We start from the raw sequence: 22,955 nt of genomic DNA, 5'->3' as shown, positions 1-22,955 counted from the left end.
TGAAAGGTAAAATTGGGTCTAGTATTTGTTTGGTCATCAAGTAATAAACGTTTAGTACAAATAGCTATGCTACGAAGATGTAATAGCTAAGCTGTGAAACTATGTGACCGTTTCCACTGATACTAAGCTATGTACCTGTGTGAGTAAGATGTGCTATGAGTCGAGTATGCGATGTATCGATAGTAGGGAAGCCATCTATAGCACGCATCTTTCCATATAAAAAAACATACCTTAACTGAGTCCGTTTCCACCAGTGCTAAGCTATGTGTACCAATGAATATGATTGGTGGAAGCCAAACGCATACACAGCAACGTAACATAGCATATCTCAGATGGAAAAGCACCTTTAATCATACATTTTTGTCTAAAACTACAAATCAAAACAAACAAACGAAAGTAACACCTAAGTCCTAATTCTCTTGTCATCTCATACAAAGTAACAATCACCTTATATTCTTACCACCCAGTGTAATCCTTCGCTCAAACAAGTTTCAATATAAACTCCCACAAAGACTTGGGCCGAGGTGGGTATTTGCCACCTAGGAGATAATACTTGACTAGCTTTCCGCCTGTGGGTTCACTTGCGTGGAATTTAAAGGATTTCTCTAGGTCTTTTTTTTTGAGAGTAGAAAATCATTCAATGACTTCTCCCGCCTTGGGCGAGGCGGGAGGGAGTGTCAGACTCTTACTGACTAAAAACCATCCCATTCCCACTCCTGCTTTTGGAGCCGGAGCCCCGGTAAACCCACTAGGTAGTCCGCAGCTCCATTTCTCTAGGTCTTGATCCTGTTATAGATATGTGTGGTAACTGGCATTGTACTGTACTCTTTTTTTTTTTTTTTTTTTTTTTTTTTTTCAGGGGGAAAATCATCTAATGACTTCTCCCACCTTGGGCGAGGCGAGAGGGAGTGTCAGACTCTTACTGACTAAAAACCACCCCGTTCCTTCTCCTGCTTTTCGAGCCGGAGCCCCGGTAAACCCGCTAGGTAGTCCGCAGCTCCGGATCAGGCATCAGCCCTACTGGGCCCCATCTGTGGTGGTCTGATGGCTCTTTGAGGCGCGCGCGGAACGCGACGCGCCGCACGCACGGGTCTGGTTCTGTTCGGGCGGTGAGCTACCCTTGCTCGCCGTCCGCAGGCCCGCACTTACGGTGGCCGGAGATCGTCCCGCGATCCCCGACGCCCGGAGTGTCTCTCGCGACGGCTGGGGCGTGAGGAGGTTTGTTCTCTCACGCGCCCCGCCTCCTCCTTAGCTAGCATGACTGCTTCGCAGAAGGAGGAGACGGCATCCCAGTCCCTCTCGCTCCGCACCATGGCCTGAACCAGTGCCGGGCGCGAGAGGTCGCCGTCGCCGACCACATCCCTGAGGACTTGGCGGTGCTCAGCCCACGCAGGGCACACCGCCACCGTATGTTCTACCGTGTCCTCCGGGCGGTCCTCGCAGTGATGACACCCGGGCGTTTCCTCCCGCCCAATAAGGAACAGGAACCTACCGAAACTCCCATGTCCGGTAAGCACCTGCGTCAGGCGGTAGGTGAGGACTCCTCAAAGAGGGGACTTACCGCTGCGATGACAGCGAGCCCAGCCCTCGGTTGCGACAGTCGTTGCTGCCATTCCGCCATGAGATCGCGCCGGAGCTCGTCCCGCCACGCACTGATCTGGCGCGGCAGTGGAGTTTCGCCCCGGCGGCACGCGTCGGCGCGCAAACTGAACACGTGCGCGAGCACCTTCGCCTCCAAATCCCACGGCGGTAATCCGGCAAGGAGGTTCGCCGCCTCCCCGGAGATCGTGCGATATCCACGGATCACCCGGATGGCCATGACCCTCTGAGATGTGAGCAGCGCCCGAGCTGGCCGCCGCATCAGGTTCGGCGCCCACACAGGGGCGCCGTAGAGGGCCATGGATCGCACGATCCCCGCGTACAACCTCCGGCAGGAGGCATTTGGCCCCCGAGGTTTGGCAGGAGCCGCTTAAGCGCAGCCCCCGTCCGTTCCAACTTAGGAGCCAAACGTCGAAAGTGTTCCACGAAGTTCCATCGACTGTCGAGGACGAGTCCTAGGTACTTCATCGTCGTCTCGACGCCGATGGAAACTCCTCCCGCCGTTATGCGGCCATGAAAGCACATGGCCTCGGACTTGTGGAGCGCCACCTCGAGTCCCAATTGCCGGATCCTTTCAACTACTGTCGCAACCGCTCTCGCCATTAAGTTGGCCGCCGCCTGGTGCGACCTCCCGTGCGCTAGCACTAGCGTATCGTCGGCGTAGCAAATTACGTCGACGCCGTTCGGGAGGTCGGTGCGCAGCACCCAGTCGTAACCGATATTCCACAGGAGCGGTCCCAACACCGAACCCTGTGGAACACCGCGCGACATCTCTCGCCGGTTCCACTCGCCCTGGTGACCGGGGTATATAACATACCTGTCTGTCAGGTAAGCCTCGATTATACGACGGAGGTAGGTAGGCACCCGGTGATACCGGAGTGCCTCCAGTATGCAGCTCCAGGGTAGGGAGTTGAAGGCGTTGGCGATGTCCAGAGACACCGCCACTACGACCTTACCCCTGGACACTGCAGTCCCCGTCGTGAGGTCCCTTACGCGCATGATGGCGTCCACCGTGGAGCGCCCTCTGCGGAAGCCGAACTGGCCATCCGCGAGGTCCGGCCCAATTCCGGACAAGTGCGCGACGAGGCGGTTCGAAATTATCCTTTCGAAGACTTTTCCCACCTCGTCGAGCAGCACAATGGGCCGGTACGCGGACGGAGAGTCCGCAGGGCGCCCCGGCTTCTTCACGAGGACCAGTTTTCCCGTCTTCCACTGAAGTGGGAACTGGCCCCTCTCCATGCATGCGCTGTAGAGACCGATTAATCGAGGCCTGAGAGCCTCTGAGGCCAGGACCCACGCCTTGCCATGCAGGCCATCGGGTCCTGGGGCGGTGTTCTTGGCGCCCATCCGGCGCACCGCCGCTCTCAATTCTGCCTCGGTCACCTCCGGAACGATGTCGTCGTCGTCGTCACTGTGACCCGCATTGGGAACCGCAGGGGGCGGAGTCATAGATGGAGGGGTAAAACCCCTCCGTAGTCGGGGAACAAGGTGCCGACTACTTCCTCTACGACCTCTGGCCGGAGACTCTGAGTCAGTGGGGGAGCCCACGTGCGGAGCTTATCACGCACCATCCGATAGGGGCGCCCCCATGGATCTCTGTTCAGAGTCTCCAGCATCTGCCGGCGGGCTTCCTCCTTAGCCCGCCAAATCTCCGCCTTGAGGGCGGCCTTCGCCACCTTGTACCCCTCGTACAACTCCGCCTCTCTAATCTCCGCGTCTGGAGGGCGGATACGGAGCCTGCGGTGCCTGGTGTACTGGCGTCGCGCAGTTACGCACGCACTGCGCAGAGCAGCCAGCTCTTGCGACCACCAGTACACCTGGCGCTTGCGCTGACCTGGCCGAACCCGGGGCATCGCCACGTCACATATTCTGGACATGGCGTCCTGGAGCCATCTTGCCTCCTCATTGATGTCGGCAGGCCTGTCTGGTGGTATCACCCAAGCCTGCACGATTGCGGCTTCCAGGAAAAGCTCCCGGTCCAGCTGTCTTAGCGCCCAACGCGGGCCACATGGGGCCTGTCTGACTGGCGGGTCCGCGGACTCGGCGGACTGTACTGTACTCTTAGTATGAGTTTGATTTACGTTTGAAGTAATCGTAACGAAAGTCTGATTGGTTGGTTTATTAGAGCTGGCCAATCAGAGCGCCGAACGCTCTCGCTTTGATTAATTTAAACACAAAGCAAACTCGTACTAAGAGTACTCAGAGGTTGGTCTAAAAAAGCGGGTGAAATATCTATTCCTATCATAATCACTATTATAGGTGCTGATGGTGGACCTGCTGTTGTTGATTGTTGAGATGGCTTAGCGTAGTAAAAATTCCTCATTTCCCAGTCCTTCTCCTCAAAAATATGGTGCTTTTCAAAGATTTTTTCCATTATTACGTGGTCATATTAAGTGGTCTTGACCCTGTAGGAATATAAGGATAAAACATAAGTTGTAGCATTCTAATGGTATGATTTAAGAACTTTCTTCATCAGTTTATAGCTTTTCAATGTATTGAATGCAACAAACAAACAGTCAAATCTTCGCTCTTTCTACTGTAGATATATCTAGGGGATAAAATGCATGTCCTCCTCGGTGCAATACCGACCGAGGTGTCTCATAAAACTGGATGAATCCGGATTTCACAGGTAGTAACTGGAGCTGTGTGGATCAGGGACGTCTGTAGCAGTGTTAGATATATTTTCGTGTAGACGAAGTGAGGATAATTTGGTGAAAACTTTGAGTTTAAGTATGGAGTATTTGGTTGTTACTTGTAATAATGAATGACTGCCTCGTTGATCGAGTGGTCGCAAGTGCGACTATCGGGCAAGTGGTGTCGGATCGAACAGAATATTGCTGGGCTTTTTTCAGTTTTTCTAAAATTTCTCAGTAGTAGCACGGAGTCTGGTATTGTATGGCAATAGGCTCACCACCTATTACATAGGACTTATGACACAAATGGTGAAATGTGGGTGAACATAGTACGGTAGCATTAAATGCCGCAATGAGCACACCTCTGCCTACCTCTTTGGGGATAAGATAGTCTTTTTTACTTTTTATACGACTTAGTGAATAAAGGGTTCATTTACAAGGTCGAGAAAAGTATATTGAGTTCCGAAAGTCTTACTATTAGCTGAGAGTTTGGATGAAGTCTTACTATTGACGGCTTAAGTATGGAAATATATAAGTTGACTCTTATTTCATGGGACTATTATCACAACTGATGAAAAAGGACCGTTACATCTGAGATATGCCTCTACCATCCATGTCTGTACGTTGACGACCTGCCTACCCTTTCCAGGAATTAAGAACCTGACAAGAACCTCCACACAATTTTCACCACATAATAAATTCCAATAAAAAACTTGACGAATAGAGTTATCACTCCGTCCATTAAGTACAATAATTATCTTCTATACGAAACGTATAATTAAGCGAGTGTGCCCCACATTTAACAGACTCACCCTCAAACGGGCGTCACACCCTAAAAGTTAATGAAACCAGATATATCCAGTTATGACCAGTAAACGGTCGTGTAATGGCGGCTTCGGGAGATCATTACGTGACCTCCTGTGTACATAATGCTAACAAATTGCCTGCATTTTGGATAAATATGCAGTTTACGTATTAAGTTTATATGAAACACTGGTTACTGCTTGGCTTGACGCCAGGTTGACGGGTTTTTCAATTCAGTTGATGCTTATGTTAATTTTTGTTAAAGTTTTCAAGATAACTTACATATTGGGATGATTTTTTTATGGCTACGAAGAAAGGGAACATTTATATTGAAATCGGTTCAGCTGTTCTTGAGATTTGCGCTTAGCAACACATTCTACGATTCATTTTTAAATTACTGATTATTTTTTTATGTTTAGCCATGATCGTCCCACTGCAGGGCAAACAGCACCCTGGCCAACAGAAATGAGCTATGCTAACTGGTGAAAACGGACTCAGTTAAGCTACGTTTTAATATAGAAAGATGCGTGTTACGGATGTGTACTATGAATGACTTACCCACTACCGATATATCGCATACTCGAGCTGCGCATCTTCCTCGCACAGCTACATTGTTTAGTAAGTGGAAACGGTCACATAATTTTATAGCTTAGCTATAACATCTTTTGTAGTATAGCTACATAGCACATCTCTGGTGGAATAGCACTCTAAATGACTAAAATAGATAGAGATTATATTTCAAACATTTACTTATTTACTACTCAGAGAAGTGAGTAATTACCAGATTTCTTAATTATCAACTTTAACGTCTTACGTAGTCTGTTTATTTAATCACAGACGACTTTTATTTGGAATCATGAATTTAAAACGTATACTAAGTAATTAAAGCTATGTAGGATGGGCCATAAAATTTTAGGACTCATAAAGATGGTAGTACTGGGAACATTTACATCAAAAATACATTATAGGCCGTGCCATATTGATATTACAATTTATGATATTGATCGTGAATGTATAAAGTTGGGACTTGAGAGGGTATAGTGATTGGTAGGGCTACAAATGTATGCTGGGTATTGAGTTTGAGTAAGGCATTGCGTTTTCGATCATGTAAATTGTCACATATTTATTTTCTTACCTTACAATGGCAGAATGACATTGAAACCTGTTGCTACCTATGTGCCAAACCGCATTGAGTAAGCCTGGTTATTAATGCCTAAACCATTGGTCAGCTGCAGTGGCTATTTACAGGCTGTTGACATATAGAAGTTCCTTACTTAATCAGTTCTAAAAGGGGGTACGCTTGCTTAATGCAGACTGGTGAATTTAAACTTATAATTAGAAATTATAAGCCCACATTTTCTTACAATGTTTTCCTTTACCGATAACTCGGAAAACGTTGGTACTTGCCGTTGGCAGGTTTTGAACCCTCACTTCAGGTACTCTCAGTTTTGAGTCTCCGGGCCACCACGACATCCAAAACCTTACAGTACCGTATACCTAAGTATAACTTAACATACCCACCATTGGCTAGTTATTATATACTCATCTCAGACATAAAGTTATGCATACATTGGCATAGTCAAACACTGCACAGCATTCCAAACTCCGAAGCTGAAATTCACAAATCGTAAAACCCGATAACAAATTGACCCGAACACAAAAAGTCCATCGGTTAACGAAATAACTGGGGAAAGTTCATTAATCATAATTTACTAGAACATACAAATAACATTAAACCGCGGTTCACGTGTGGGGGCAAACTTTCTTAACTTAATCAACTTGTTTAGTTAAAGTTTTAATTGTATGACATTAGAGTATACACGTACGACTATACTTTAGTCAACTAATATGTAGTTAACTAGTTTTTTATAGTTTTGGGTTCAGTACTAAATTTTTGCTGACTATCTCGTTTGTCAAGTGGGATAGCAGAGTAAGTCTTGGGTTCGATTTTCGACCCAGGTAAGGTGAGGAAGCTGTTTCGGTTTTTCGAAAATTTCTCAGTAAATATAATTATGGAGTCTAAAAGACCAGTCCAGTTCCCAGGCAACTTACTCCATCCTTCCCGACTCACTCACCTTCCTACATATTTAATTACTTAAAAATACTTATTTTAATACTAGCTTCTACCAGTAGCTTCGCTCGCGTTCCGTGTGATAATAATAATAATAATAAAGTCCGCAAGGCAGCTTGTGGCGAGCTGTTGGGCAGTGGCGACCCCACGGACCTGACTCCCGGGAGAGGCCCTACTTTTTAACTCCGGTTAGTACTCGTGACTATCCGGAGTGGCCTCTCCTACCTCACTCTTGCCTTAATCGGCTGGTTTGAGTGGAGATTCGCAAGAGTGGAGTTGCCTTCAGCTCCACTTGGGGGAAGGACGTATCCCAGTAAGATGCTGGTAGGGGTCTTGACCGTACTTCCGGGATTGCTCTGATAGCCGTGGGATGCCCCCCCTTCCTCAAGCAGCTCAACGGATGTTGCTTCCCTTGTCGCTACATGCTAGCGGCCGTTTCCGGGGGCCCACTATTGAGTTTGCGAGTCACCCCCTGCCTGTTTATCCGTATTTTTTAATATTGGTCAGGGGCAGGGGCCATAGTCCCCATAGTTAACCGGTTAACTATTCCACAGCCACCCACACCCATATCCCTATCATTTCCTTTTACCATATCTCACAATAGTCCTGCATCAACCGGGGATTGTCCTTTGGTGTACTTCCATAGTGCATACAGGGATAATCGCCGGCTGATGTCCCCTTACATTTAGATTAAAATTGTTCAACGGGCCTCTGCGAGTTGGCTTCGGCCCCTCGCACGCCTTCCAAAGGTCCGGGACCCTGTGGTCCCGTGATTATGTAAAGAAAATACATAATAATAATAATAATAACCCCCCTAAGGGGCCACCTTGACGTGGTGGGGGGGCTTACGGAAGGCATGAACTACAATTAGGTCACTAAGAACTAGACCCACCCTTTAAAGGAGATACTAATGCTAAAGCCACGAACACCTCGGCTTCACCCTTCTAACTAACGGTCCCAATCATCAATACATTTGACCCAGTCACAGGACAAGTGTATTACTTTCCCAACGTCCTTCTCCTATCATTTTCTCAACCTACTTTATCTACCTTGATTTTGAGACCTTTTACTTCTATTGCCACGATATCTACTCTTGTCCATACCTCATACAAAACAACCTCTCACATATATGCGATGCGACTAAGAAGTAGAGTAATACCCCAGGCGGGTACCGAAGTTAACAACGACGGAGAATCCCGCCCCGGGCCTTCCAGCCCGGGCTGCCCTTCGTACTCTGGGGAGGGCACCGTATCGCAAGCTGCCCAGCCACAAGCTGTTGCAGCACAACTTGACCAAGTGTCACCATGTTCTTCACCAACGTCATCATTGTTCTCATCCATACCCTCATCACCAGCATCATACCTCAACAACCATCAATCAAGCTCAACCAATTCATCCCCATTATCATTTCACTCCGCCAGGGATGTTGTGCAGGAGGCTATACCAGCCGAAGTTACTGCACCCGCCCAAGGTGGTCGGCGCACACGTAAAACGTGGACAAAAGAAATGAACATTTTCATCATGCGCCACTACTACATCCTCACTAACCTCGAACTTAACACCAGAACTTACTTAACACCCTTACATGCACGATTTACAGCAGAATTCCCCGATATGAATGCTTCGAAACAAAGAATAGGCGATCAGCGTCGCGCTATCGTTCAACGTAACTTCCTCACCAAACAGGAAATTGTAAATATAAAGGAAGAAGTTAGAATTTTACTTCAAAATCAACCATCACTACATAACACAGACACTGACCAAATTCACTCCCGTAGAATGAGATGGACTGACGACCTAAATGAAACCATCATGAGAACCTATTATAGACTAACAAATCTTGAAACAGATTGTACCTCATACAGGCCATTATTACATCAAGAGATTATATCAAAATGCCCCTCTATTGCCCACCTTTCCGCACAAAGAATCTCAGATCAACGCAGATCAATTGTCAATAACCAGCTTTTATCTACAACCCGTTTAAACCAAATTAGGGAAGAAGTTAGAAACGAAATAGCTTCTACAAATACTGAGAATTTCGACGATACAATAACACAACCAATATTTGATAGTAATGATCAAATTGAAATACCACCGCCAATAAACACCAACACACAACCAGCTTTAACAAACACCAACGAAAACACACAAATAGCACACAACACAATAACCACCATAAATCTGCCTGATGAAATAATTACACAATTAGAAGAAATGTACCTAGAACAATTTAATAAATTTAAAGATTCCGACCCAACGACCAGACCATACATCCCTAAATTAAAACCTTCCAAGAAACTAGGAGCAATTATAAGTCACCTAAATAATAAAATACTCCCAAAAGCATTGACCCCTGACACAGAATTCCACACTCTTCAGACCTCAATTTATTGTGCAGCATACACTGCAGCTAAGTTTAATGGTGCCAGAATTAGAGAAATCAATAATGGACCTAGTAATCAACCAGAAAAAGTACCGTGGTGGCAAAAGCGATTAGAAGGTAGGATTAGGGAACTCAGAGCCAACATAGGACGACTGTCAGAATATTCAAAAGGTGTTCGATCGGAAGCTCTAGAAAATCATGTAACCAACATAAAACAAATATACAAAATACACAGTCGACATGAAACAGAAAACACTGATATTACACATTACCTAGACACTTTAAAGCAGAAACTTAATACTCTAGCAAGTAGGCTAAGAAGATACAAGGAGACGACGATTAGAAAGACACAAAACAAGCAGTTCTCTAATAATGAAAAATTATTTTATAGAAAATTAACCCAACAAAACAATAACCCACAGCAAAACAACACACCACTGCCGAGTCCCGATTCACTATACACATTTTGGTCGAACATATGGTCCAATCCAAAACAACATCAACAAAATAATTGGATTGAGGACGATAAACAAAATTGGACAGACATACCAGAAATGACATTTGATCAAATTAATTTACATCTTTTACAAAGAGTTATAGCTAGGACACACAACTGGAAGGCTGCAGGTTCTGACAACATTCATAACTTCTGGTATAAGAAGTTAACTTGCACTCACACACTGTTACTCAAACACATCAACACATTCATTCAATCACCTGACACAATGCCACCATACATCACACAAGGCACCACATACATGCTTCCAAAAGATCTGACAGACACTGCCAATCCTGCTAAATACCGACCTATCACTTGCCTCCAGAACATTTACAAAATCATCACATCATGCCTCAGTGAAACCATTTACAAACACACTCAAGAACACAACATATTAGCAGAGGAACAAAAAGGGTGTCGTAAGAATAGCAAAGGATGCAAAGAACAACTGACTATTGACGCCGTAGCATCCAATCAAGCATTGAAACATAAACGCGATATACACACCATGTACATTGATTACAAAAAAGCTTTCGACTCCGTACCACACTCATGGTTGATATATATTTTAAAACATTATAAAATTCACCCTGTAATTGTTCAATTTCTAGAAAACATTATGCCCTCCTGGAACACTAAACTAAAGATATGCAACTCAAATCAAACCATTGAAACAGATTACATACCTATAAAAAGAGGTATCTTCCAGGGTGATGCGTTAAGTCCCTTATGGTTTTGCCTGGCCCTTAACCCACTATCTAACATGTTAAATAAAAACAATATTGGATTCATCATTAAAAACAACTCCGAGCATACAAACCTCACTCATCTCATGTACATGGATGATATCAAATTATTCGCTAGCACTCTAGATGAAATACACACCCTCGCTGACATCACACAAACATTCTCAAACGACATATCCATGGAATTCGGGATAGATAAATGCAAAATCCAATCAGTCATCAACGGAATAGCAGAACCAACAGTGTACGAACTAGGAAATCAAGAAATTATAGAAGCAGTAGACCCTGACGAGGGATATAAATACCTAGGTTATTATCAGTCAAAACAAATTCACCATAAGAACACAAAAAAATCACTACAAGAAAAATTTCGAAACAGACTTCATAAAATACTACACACTCACCTTAATGCAAAAAATACCATCAAAGCAATAAACACTTTCGCTATCCCTATTCTGACTTACTCTTTTGGTATCATTCGATGGACACAAACAGATCTCACCACACTACAAAGAATTGTCAACACCACGATGACAAAACACAGGAAGCATCACCCAAGAGCATGCATTCAAAGACTAACCCTGCCTAAAATTGAAGGTGGTAGAGGAATTATTGACATTACCAATCTTCACAATAACCAAATCACACTACTCAGAACATTCTTCTTCAATCGCGCACAACACTCACCACTTCATAAAGCCATATGTCAGGCAGATTCATTCACACCCCTTTCTTTAGCCAACCAAACAAAACAAATGACCATTACCAGTAGAGAACAAAAGATACAGGCTTGGTCACAAAAATCGCTCCATGGCCGCCATCGCCTCGACTTAACCAACCCTATTGTTGACAAGATAGCGTCAAACGCGTGGTTAAAGCGAGGCGAGCTGTTTCCAGAAACAGAAGGTTTCATGGTAGCGATTCAAGACCAAGTAATTGACACCAAAAATTACAGGAAATATATAATCCGTGATAGCACCCTTGGCAGTGACCATTGTCGGCACTGTCACAGACAACCTGAAACAATTCAACACATAACAGGAGCATGTTCATCCATCACACAAACAGACTACAAACACCGACACGACCAAGTTGCAGCCATCATACACCAAGCACTCGCATTCAAACACAAACTCATCACAGAGAAAACACCTTACTACAAATACACACCCCAAATCATCCTAGATTCACCCGATTTTAAAATGTACTGGGATAGAACTATAATCACCGACAAAACCATACACCATAACCGACCCGACATCACACTCTACGACAAGAAAAACAAAATAGTACACTTAATAGATATAGCGATCCCTAATACACACAATCTTAGTTCCACCCATACTAACAAACTTTCCAAATATGCAGACTTGTCCATTGAGCTGAAAACCCAATGGCAAGTACACACAGTCAAAACAGTTCCTATCATCATATCTAGCACTGGCGTCATCCCCAAAACACTCCACACAAGTTTAAAGACCCTCGACTTACACCCTCTTACATTCACACTTCTCCAAAAAGCAGTTATATTAAACACTTGCAGGATCGTTAGGAAGTTTCTGTCCATAGATTAAAAATCATCGAATTCACCCCCAAGGTTGCTTTGACCAAAAGTCCGCAACTTTGGTGTATTTCCCCAGAAATGGGTGAGGTTCTAACCTAAACACCTATATAATAATAATAACATGCTAGCGGCCGTTTCCGGGGGCCCACTATTGAGTTTGCGAGTCACCCCCTGCCTGTTTATCCGTATTTTTCAATATTGGTCAGGGGCAGGGGCCATAGTCCCCATAGTTAACCGGTTAACTATTCCACAGCCACCCACACCCATATCCCTATCATTTCCTTTTACCATATCTCACAATAGTCCTGCATCAACCGGGGATTGTCCTTTGGTGTACTTCCATAGTGCATACAGGGATAATCGCCGGCCGATGTCCCATTACATTTAGATTAAAATTGTTCAACGGGCCTCTGCGAGTTGGCTTCGGCCCCTCGTACGCCTTCCAAAGGTCCGGGACCCTGTGGTCCCGTGATTATGTAAAGAACATGTAAATAATAATAATAATAAGTCCGCAAGGCAGCTTGTGGCGAGCTGTTGGGCAGTGGCGACCCCACGGACCTGACTCCCGGGAGAGGCCATACTTTTTAACTCCGGTTGGTACTCGTGACTATCCGGAGTGGCCTCTCCTACCTCACTCTTGCCTTAATCGGCTGGTTTGAGTGGAGATTCGCAAGAGTGGAGTTGCCTTCAGCTCCACTTGGGGGAAGGACGTATCCCAGTAAGATGCTGGTAGGGGTCTTGACCGTACTTCCGGGATTGCTCTGATAGCCGTGGGATGCCTCCCCTTCCTCAAGCAGCTCAACGGATGTTGCTTCCCTTGTCGCTACATGCTAGCGGCCGTTTCCGGGGGCCCACTATTGAGTTTGCGAGTCACCCCCTGCCTGTTTATCCGTATTTTTCAATATTGGTCAGGGGCAGGGGCCATAGTCCCCATAGTTAACCGGTTAACTAATCCACAGCCACCCACACCCATATCCCTATCATTTCCTTTTACCATATCTCACAATAGTCCTGCATCAACCGGGGATTGTCCTTTGGTGTACTTCCATAGTGCATACAGGGATAATCGCCGGCTGATGTCCCATTACATTTAGATTAAAATTGTTCAACGGGCCTCTGCGAGTTGGCTTCGGCCCCTCGTACGCCTTCCAAAGGTCCGGGACCCTGTGGTCCCGTGATTATGTAAAGAACATACATAATAATAATAAAACTTTATTAATAGAGACAACATAAGTCCACAAATGACAATGAGGAGGAATAAAATTATAAAATTAAAATTACTAAACTAATACTTAATACTAAGCAGGGACTTAGTCCGCTGCACTAAATTCCACATTAGTGGACAGTCGTGCCTGTCAGCTATAGCACTCAGGATGCTGTGGCGACTTCCACGCAGGCGACTGATAAATGATGCTGTCTTTTTGCGCCATAGTGAAGTGAAGCCATCAGTGTGACCATCAGCAAACATTGCTGATGCACTACAGAAACGTGGAAGCCGCAACAGCGCCCTGAACGCATTATTGTACTGGATCCGCAGAGCATTGTACGCTCTCTGGGTGTAGTTAACCCACAGACTTCCCGTGTACAGTGAGGTGCAGTACGCCTTAAACAAAGTAATTTTAACCGCGTCTGTACAACGAGAGAATCTGCGAGCCAACATATTCGCCCGAACTGACAATGCTCTGCGTTCCCTCTCCATGTCGACATCGTCCTTCAAATCGTCAGTGACCCAGTGCCCAAGATATTTAAATTGACGTACTCTATTTAAAGAGACGCCATTCAAAAATATCGGTTGGATAGGTGGATCCCTATTACCTGATTTGAAGACCATGCAGACAGTCTTGTTTACATTATATACAAGTCCATGTGCCGCCACAAAAGACTCACAAACTGCAAGCAACTTCCGGAGAGCCCCAATTGACGGAGCCAGCAGCACCATGTCGTCCGCATAGCTGAAGTTGTTACAACAAACACCATCAACATAACAGCCCACACGCATGCTGCTGAGCTCCTCAACAAGAGCATTTACGTACAGGTTGAAGAGTAAGGGTGAGCTCAAACCCCCTGCCTAACCCCACACTCCAACCCGCTCGCATCCGAGAGTTCACCCGCCCACTTTACATTGTTTTTCTGGTTGAGATACCAGTACCTCAAGAGTGTTGCTAACTCTGGCGGCACCCCTGTCTTAGCCAGCTTCTGCCACAGAACATCGTAGGCAACCAAATCGAAGGCTTTACTGAGGTCTAGAAAACAGGCATACACTGGCGTACGCCTGTCTGTGTAGTACTTGACAGTGTGCTTCAGACTAAATATGGCTGTTTCCGTTGACAACCCAGGCCGGAACCCGAACTGGGCGTCGTGTAACTGGATGTGCTCAGTAAAATGCGAGTTGAGCACACTGTCAAGCACCTTGGCAACAATAGTCGCCAAGGAAATTGGCCTGTAGTTGGTCTTGTCTGCCATATCTCCTGTTGTCTAAACGCATACCACCACGACAGCACCTATACATAATTGTGTCTTCATATAACTATACCTATCTATAGGTATCTTAACTTTATACAGTCCACTTGCATTCATTTAGTAACTAATAAACCATCTAACTACCAACACGTTGTTTTTAACTGTGCCTACACCGTCCAAGCAAAAATCTTCCTTATCGCCGTGATCATTTGGTCCTATTTCGAACCGGATCTTGTCGCCTACCTGCGGCTGACTAGCGCGCGTCGAGAACAAAGAAAGCGATAAGGAACTCGTTTAATGTAATAGTTATAATTTGCGGACGGAACTGTGACATCTTTAGAAAACAAAGACATTAACTGCGCTTACAATATTCAGTGTGTGATCGGATTACGAGTAAAAACTTACTGTAAGTGCTAGTTAACAAGTGCAACGTGCTCACCAACTGCTACTTGTGGACCTTATACTTCTTCGACCAAAAAAAACATTTAAGTAACGAGGTATATTGCCAGTGAAACTAATACTTACGAGCAGGTACCTATTAAATATATTGTGATGGAAGATCTTGTGGCATATCAAATTGAGCTATTAGATAGCCTAAGGAATGCAGAGAAAAACTACAAAAAGACACCGAAAGACAGGATTAAAAGACCGTACTTGGAAACAAGGTTAGAAATGCTTGAAGAGCTTTGGAATAATTTTAAAGATGGACACAAAAGCATTATTCTGAGCATCACCAGTGACGAGCAAAGAAAAACGTCGTACTTTAAGGAGAAAACATACGAAGTGTTTCAAGAGTTGTATGTGCAATATAAGTCGACTGTGAAGGAGGCTCTTCAGCCGTTCCTAGATGCAGCACAACAAGCTTCAACGCCTTTAACAACTGAGGGTCAAAGTTCATTCTCCACGTGCTCGGACAGTAACGAAATAAAATTACCACGAATCAACATACCCACATTCAGCGGCAAATATGACGAGTGGCAGACATTTTACGACTTATTTACTTCATTGATACATAAGAATACGAAATTATCTCCTGTACACAAACTTCATTATTTAAAAAGTAATTTAAGGGGAGAAGCAGAAGTCATACTTCGTAATTATACTACGACAAATGCAAACTACGCCGATGCATGGAACGAGCTAATACTACGGTATAACAATAAAAGATACAACTGTAAAGCTATTTTGAGAACCTTTATGTCACAAAAATCTATTCATACGGAGTCGGCGAGTTGTATAAGACATCTTCTAGACACAAGTTCTACGTGTTTGAAGTCGTTAAAAAACTTAAACGTGGAGACAGATACCTGGGACTTAATGATCACCTATATAATCGAATCCAAGCTGGATCCAGAATCCATAAGGCTGTGGGAACAGCAATTAAGTGCAACCAAGTGTGATATACCCACATGGCAAGATTTGAGAAACTTTCTGGAGTCTAGATTCAGATCTTTAGAGATGATCGAAGCTAACAAGGCAAAAACATCGCAACTGAAGCCGGCAGCTAAAGCTAAGTCCTTTCATGCGAATGTGGTCAAGGAAGGGGAAGAGCGCGAAGTTAAATGTGTATTATGTGGAGATCAGCATTATATCTATCATTGCAAAACATTCACCGGTATGACTACTAAGGAAAGGCAGGAGAGTGCCAAGAAGAACAAACTTTGTTTCAACTGCCTCGCGCCATCACACTCGGTAAATAAGTGTCGACAGTCAGCGTGCTGCAGACGATGTGGTCGTCGGCATCACTCTCTTCTACACTTCGAGAGATCAGAAAACGTCGAGAAGTCCGACGAGGGGACAACCCCTGCTACAGGTACCGATCGTGAGGTGTCGCTAGGTAAGTCAACTTCTTCAAGTAATTCTGCGCATAATATAGTGTCTAATTTTTCAAGTGAGCGTATACAAACGAACACTGTGTTATTAGCTACTGCTAAGGTATTAGTCAATAGTAAGAATGGTTGTAAACACATCATTAGGGCCTTGCTAGACCAAGGGTCACAAGCGTCATTTATATCTGAGGCAACTGTTCAATTACTTAATCTTACACGTATATCAGTAAGTGGTTGGGTGTCCGGTGTGGGAGAAGGGCAAACGAAAATAAAACACATGGTTTCACTCTGCGTGAAATCACGCCACAACTCCAATGAGTCAATTAGTGTAAATGCCTATGTACTGCGCACATTAACAACACTGTTACCCACCAGCAATCTTAGATTTCCTGATTGGTTAGAACTTCAAGGACTGGAGATGGCAGATCCAGGGTTCACAACACCAGGTAAAATTGATATTTTACTTGGAGCCGAGGTTTATGGCAAGGTACTGTTGAACGGTATTATCAAGCACCCTGAGGGTAATTTAGTGGCACAACATACAATCCTAGGGTGGGTGGTATCTGGCAGGACGACACTAGAAGACACAAAGGAAAGGAAACGCATCACAAATTTACATGCACAGATAAATGACGATGACTTACTGAGACAATTTTGGGAAATAGAGAGGGAACCAAACAACATTAAAAGAAAATTTTCAAAGGAAGAAGAAATGTGTGAAGAATTTTATGATGCCACGACAGTGAGAGACAAGGACGGCCGATTTGTAGTTAGATTGCCATTTCAAAACGAAGATCCAGAATGTAAATATGGTGGATTGAGGGAGATAGCCAATAAGAGATTTGAATTTTTAGAGAGAAAGTTGTCAAAAAATCCAAATTTACAAGATGAATACCGTAGAGTAATGGAAGAATACATAAAACTAAATCACATGGTAGAAGTTACTCCTTCAGAAATTGATAAACCTGCTGTCTATCTTCCTCATCACGCAGTGGTGCGAGAAGATAAGTTGACTACAAAGGTTCGTGTAGTGTTTGACGCTTCTTGCAAAGGAACAAATAACGTGTCTTTGAACGATAACTTGTGTGTTGGACCTCAACTTCAGCAAGAGTTGCGACACATTTTAATGCGATGGAGAACACACAGAATCTGTATTACAGCCGACATTATTAAAATGTACAGAATGGTTCGAGTAGCAGATGCTGATACAGACTATCAGAGGTTATTGTGGAGGTCTTCACACGACGAGCCTATTAAACATTTTAAACTTGTAAGATTAACGTTTGGCACAGCGTGTGCACCATATCTTGCCGTGAAATCCTTACAGACACTTGCTAAAGAGGAACAGTCAACTTATCCCACTGCAGCACAAATAACAAAATCTGACTACTACATGGATGACTTGCTCACAGGCTGTGAGACAGAAGAACAAGCAGTGGAAATATATAACGAAATGAACAGCCTAATGCACTCTGGGGGATTTCAGTTACAAAAATGGAGTAGCAACAGTGAAGCTATTTTACAGTACATTGGAAAGAACAAGTGTGATGATCATGAGTTACCTTTAAAGGTAAATAGTGTTGTTAAGGTATTAGGAGTAAGCTGGAATCGTGATACCGATAGTTTTGAATACACGGTCAACTTGCCGGAGCCTCAACAACTTGTAACTAAAAGAACTATTCTTTCTGAAATAGCCAAGCTATATGATCCTTTGGGATGGATAGCTCCCGTTGTAGTAGTCGCAAAGATGATCATGCAGAAATTGTGGAAGACCGGACTCGAATGGGATGAGCCTATTGATGGTGTCTTGCTATTAGAATGGAACCGATATCGAGACAATTTAGCACACATCAAAGGCCTAAGCATACCACGTTGGCTACACTACAGTAACGCATCAAGTATTGAGTTGCACGTCTTCGCAGATGCATCGCAAGTCGCATATGGAGCTGTAGTGTACATGCGAGTCGTAGACGAAGAACAAGTATACGTCAATCTAATAACGTCCAAAACAAAGGTGGCGCCAATCGAGAAACAAGTCTCAATTCCTAGATTGGAAATCTGCGGTGCAGCGTTGGCGGCTAAACTGATTCTAGAAACATCTCAAGTGCTGTGTGTGCCTAAAAGCAAGTTATTTGCATGGACAGATTCCACCATTGTACTTGCTTGGTTAAAAGGTGGACCAAGCAGATGGAACACCTTCGTAAGCAACCGGGTAGCAGACATACTGAACACTGTAGATTACGAACAATGGGGACACGTATCTACCGACATGAACCCAGCTGACTGTGCATCACGGGGCTTACAAGGTACAGAATTATTAAATCATTCACTATGGTGGAATGGACCCGCTTGGTTGTCTAGCCTAAATATGAATATAAGTGTTCCTAATTACGAAGATACGCATGAAGAAGAACGCACGACATCTTTAACTGTAATATATAATACTGAACAAGAATTAATTTGGACAAAATATTCAAGTTTATCACAAATGTTAAGGGTAATCTCATATTGCAGACGGTTTCTTAATTTTAAATTACCTGTATCTAAACGTGAACATTTATCTAAATTTATTACATCAAAGGAATTATCAGAAACTTTAAATAAATGTATTAAACAGGTTCAAGCTATTGAATTTAATGAGGACATAAAACAGTTAAAGTCTCGTGGTCACGTGTTGAAAAGGAGTAAGCTTCGCAACCTTTGTCCCATTGTAGATAACAATGGAATTCTAAGAGTTGGCGGACGTATTCAGAAATCAGAAATGGCCTACGATACACAGCATCAAATAATTCTACCTGCTAAGAGTCATCTTACCATGTTAATAATTAAAGATGCTCATATTAAGACAATGCATGGCGGTCCTCTAGTTATGCTAAATTATCTAAGGTCAAAATACTGGATCATACGAGCGAAGGATCTAACAAAGAAATTATACCGCGAGTGCGTTACCTGCATTAGGTATTCTAAAAGGAATACCACGCAACTGATGGGTCAGTTACCTGATGTAAGGGTAAAAGCCGACCGGGCTTTTAAATCATCTGGTGTGGACTACGCGGGGCCGATCAACATTCGTTTCTCGCCAGGCAGAGGAGCTAAAGCGTGCAAAGGATATATATGTTTGTTTATCTGTATGGTAACGCGGGCCATACACCTGGAAGCTGTCACGGACATGACTGCTAAGGCATTCATTGCTGCATTCCGACGCTTCACGTCGAGAAGAGGTCATTGTTACGATGTTTACAGTGACAATGGCACTAATTTTGTGGGTGCAGATAAACAGCTGAGGGACATGTTCAACAATGCCAAATCTTCCATTCCTGGAGAAATAGCAGAGTTACTTGTTCTTGAGCGTACTACATGGCATTACATACCCCCTCACTCACCCAATTTTGGCGGTCTGTGGGAGGCTGGCATACGCAGTACCAAAACTCATCTTAGGAAAGTCATTGGAGATGCTACACTTACGTATGAGGAGTTAACTACAGTACTAGCTCAAGTTGAAGCGTGTTTAAATTCGCGACCCATAACTGTGTTAAGTGATGACCCCAATGATCCCCTTCCGCTCACACCCGGCCACTTTCTGATAGGTGAACCTTTGTTAAACTTAAGTGATGAAAACTATACAAATTGTAATATTTCTAGTTTAGATAGATGGAGGCTGACACAAAAAATTGTTAGCGATTTCTGGAACAGATGGCACAAAGAATATCTCGTAAACTTGAACCAAAGATACAAATGGAACACTAAACAATCTGAACCAGACATCGCTGACATTGTAATTCTAAAGGAAGATAACATTCCTCCTAGTAAATGGATATTAGGCAAAATAATTAAAAAACATGTGGGCCCAGACGGCATTACTCGTGTTGTCACAATAAAATGTAAAAACGGTGTCTATAAACGACCCGTGAGTAAATTATGCATACTACCTAAAAATTAAAACTAATTACATTGTCAACTGCAAAAAACATATTAATTTAGCCGGGATTCGAACCCGTTACATCTGTATTAGAGTGTATATTGTTACATGTTCATTGTTCATTAATTTAAATTACGCATTATTTATGTTATGTTCTAAAACCGTATGCCGTAATCGTAATAACAATGTGAAAATTCATTATTGCTTGAGTTGAATAGTAATTCATACTTAAAATACTTACCTAGATTAAGCTATGTTATCGTATTGTTACAACTTACCGTTTATTTGTTAGAATAATTATGTAAACATTCAAAGCTTCATAACATCCTACCTAAACATGCATATAACTATAGCTAATTAAATAATATTGCACGGTGGGCGGTTAGCGGCTGGGAGTGAATACAATTTTATACTTACCCGTTTCTTTACAACAACGGTAACAGATTGAGTTGGACAATGCGTCTTATGTGGTTGTCGTACAGCTTATTGTTCTTTGACAGTGTCAAACTTGGTCTGTCACCGGCTGTTTTTTCTATCTGCTAATTATGTTGTGTACTACGTTCCATCTACTGATATACTTACCGGTTATGTAATCCTAACGGTACTTAATTAATTACTTACCTTTAATTTTAATTTACCATTTTTTAATAGTTAAGTTTTTGATAGTGTTGGATGTAACTTGTTTATTTAGTTTTCATTTACAATCAAGTGCCTTTCGCGCATCAGTGAAATACTTACGTTGTTGTTGTTTTTGTTTGTTATATTATTAATTATTAAAAGGATAGATCCTTTGGTGGGCGGAATGTCTAAACGCATACCACCACGACAGCAGCTATACATAATTGTGTCTTCATATAACTATACCTATCTATAGGTATCTTAACTTTTATACAGTCCACTTGCATTCATTTAGTAACTAATAAACCTTCTAACTGTCAACACGTTGTCTTTAACTGTGCCTACACCGTCCAAGCAAAAATCTTCCTAATCGCCGTGATCACCTGTCCTGTTCTTAGGTATGGGTACCACCAAAGTCCGCATCAACTCCTGAGGGAGGTATGCGTGGCTCATGCATAAATTAAACAACATGGCAAGTACTCGGGGCAGGTGCCGGCCAGCATATCTAAGATGTTCAACACTGAGCCCGTCATGGCCGGGAGATCTACCGCCTGTCATTTTTGTGATAGCAATTTTTATATCCTTTGCAAGGAAGACGGTGGTAATGTCGTCATGGCAGGCGTCGAACTCCCGACTCGCCGGGCCCAGCGGAGACTTTATGGAGAAATAGTCTTTGAACATATTGGCTATCTCCTTCGGAGTGGAGAGACCCTCGACACCTACAGGAATGCTAGGCCTAATGTTTGCACTATTAGTACTTTTCCAAAACTTTTTGAAATCTGAATTAGTGTGATGCTTAGCTAGTATATCCATTTTAATTTGATCCTGGTGTTTTTGGCACCATTTCAGCTTACTCTTAAATATTTTACGTGTTACAATCATTTCATTAAAAATTTCACTTTGTATTGGTTTTCCACTAAGGACCCAAGTTCTAAACTTAAGCCTAGCATTCCTGTAAGCCTCGCTCACATGATTATTCCACCCTGCCAGCACCTTTCTACGACTACTTTTCTTTGGTACATAATAGGAGGCGCGAGCCGACTCAGACAAAATATCTACTATACAATTTGTTTATAATTTGCTTATGACTATTTAAATTACAATGCTTACCACTACAGTACTGAAAATCTATAGGAAAGTCAACATCTTTTAACTTAGAGTTACATAAATTATAATATAAATTAATTTGAGATCCATTTCTATCCCCCCAACATACCCTATTACGTGGCGCGGGCTTAACTTCAGTTTTACTTAAGGCTACATTAAAATTACATTTAATCACTAAGGGAAAGTGGTCAGACCAATAGACATCATGTTTTACATATATGTCAGTTATACATGGAGCAGCTGCCTGAGTAACAATACAATGGTCTAACCACCTCTCAGTACAATGTGCCTCACTAATAAAAGTAAAAGCGCCTTGTGAACTGAGGTAGTTTAAATCTGCACAAATCCACAATTGCTCTCGTGAAAAGTTCAGGAGTTCGTTACAAAAACTTTCACCAGGATGCGCATTAAAATCACCTAACACAAATACTGATTCTACATTATTATCCTGTATTATTGCACTAATAGCACCTAAGCAGTCTGTAAATTCAGGTAAGTTCTCACTGCAGTCGACGGGCATGTAAACACTAAGCACTAACACATAACAGTCTTTCATCGCAACACGTATTGCTGTGATTCGCGGATTTGCACATGTTATCACTGACACATTTTGAAACACTGATTTGCGCCACAGTAGCGCAACTCCACCATACGGCCTGCCCCTCAGCATGCCAGCCGCAGTGTCCACCGCCGATGTACCGGTACTCGCGAAGTCCGCAT

The 22,955-nt window shown here is 43.4% G+C and overlaps 2 protein-coding genes across 4 annotated transcripts in view; both read right to left on the bottom strand.

Annotated features, from left to right (window-relative positions):
* The window catches only part of LOC118264327 (uncharacterized), a 419,163-nt gene that overhangs the window by 95,420 nt on the left and 300,788 nt on the right, over positions 1-22,955 (bottom strand). The window lies entirely within an intron of this gene.
* On the bottom strand, positions 13,588-14,301 carry LOC126912560 (uncharacterized). Its single transcript, XM_050705155.1, has one exon. It carries the CDS (start codon positions 14,299-14,301, stop codon positions 13,588-13,590), a length of 714 nt encoding a protein of 237 aa, XP_050561112.1.

Source organism: Spodoptera frugiperda, chromosome 26 (genome assembly GCF_023101765.2).
Source record: "Spodoptera frugiperda isolate SF20-4 chromosome 26, AGI-APGP_CSIRO_Sfru_2.0, whole genome shotgun sequence".
Classification (NCBI taxonomy): domain Eukaryota; kingdom Metazoa; phylum Arthropoda; class Insecta; order Lepidoptera; family Noctuidae; genus Spodoptera; species Spodoptera frugiperda.
Note: the sequence above shows the minus strand (reverse complement) of the source record. Positions and strands in the feature narration are given on the sequence as shown.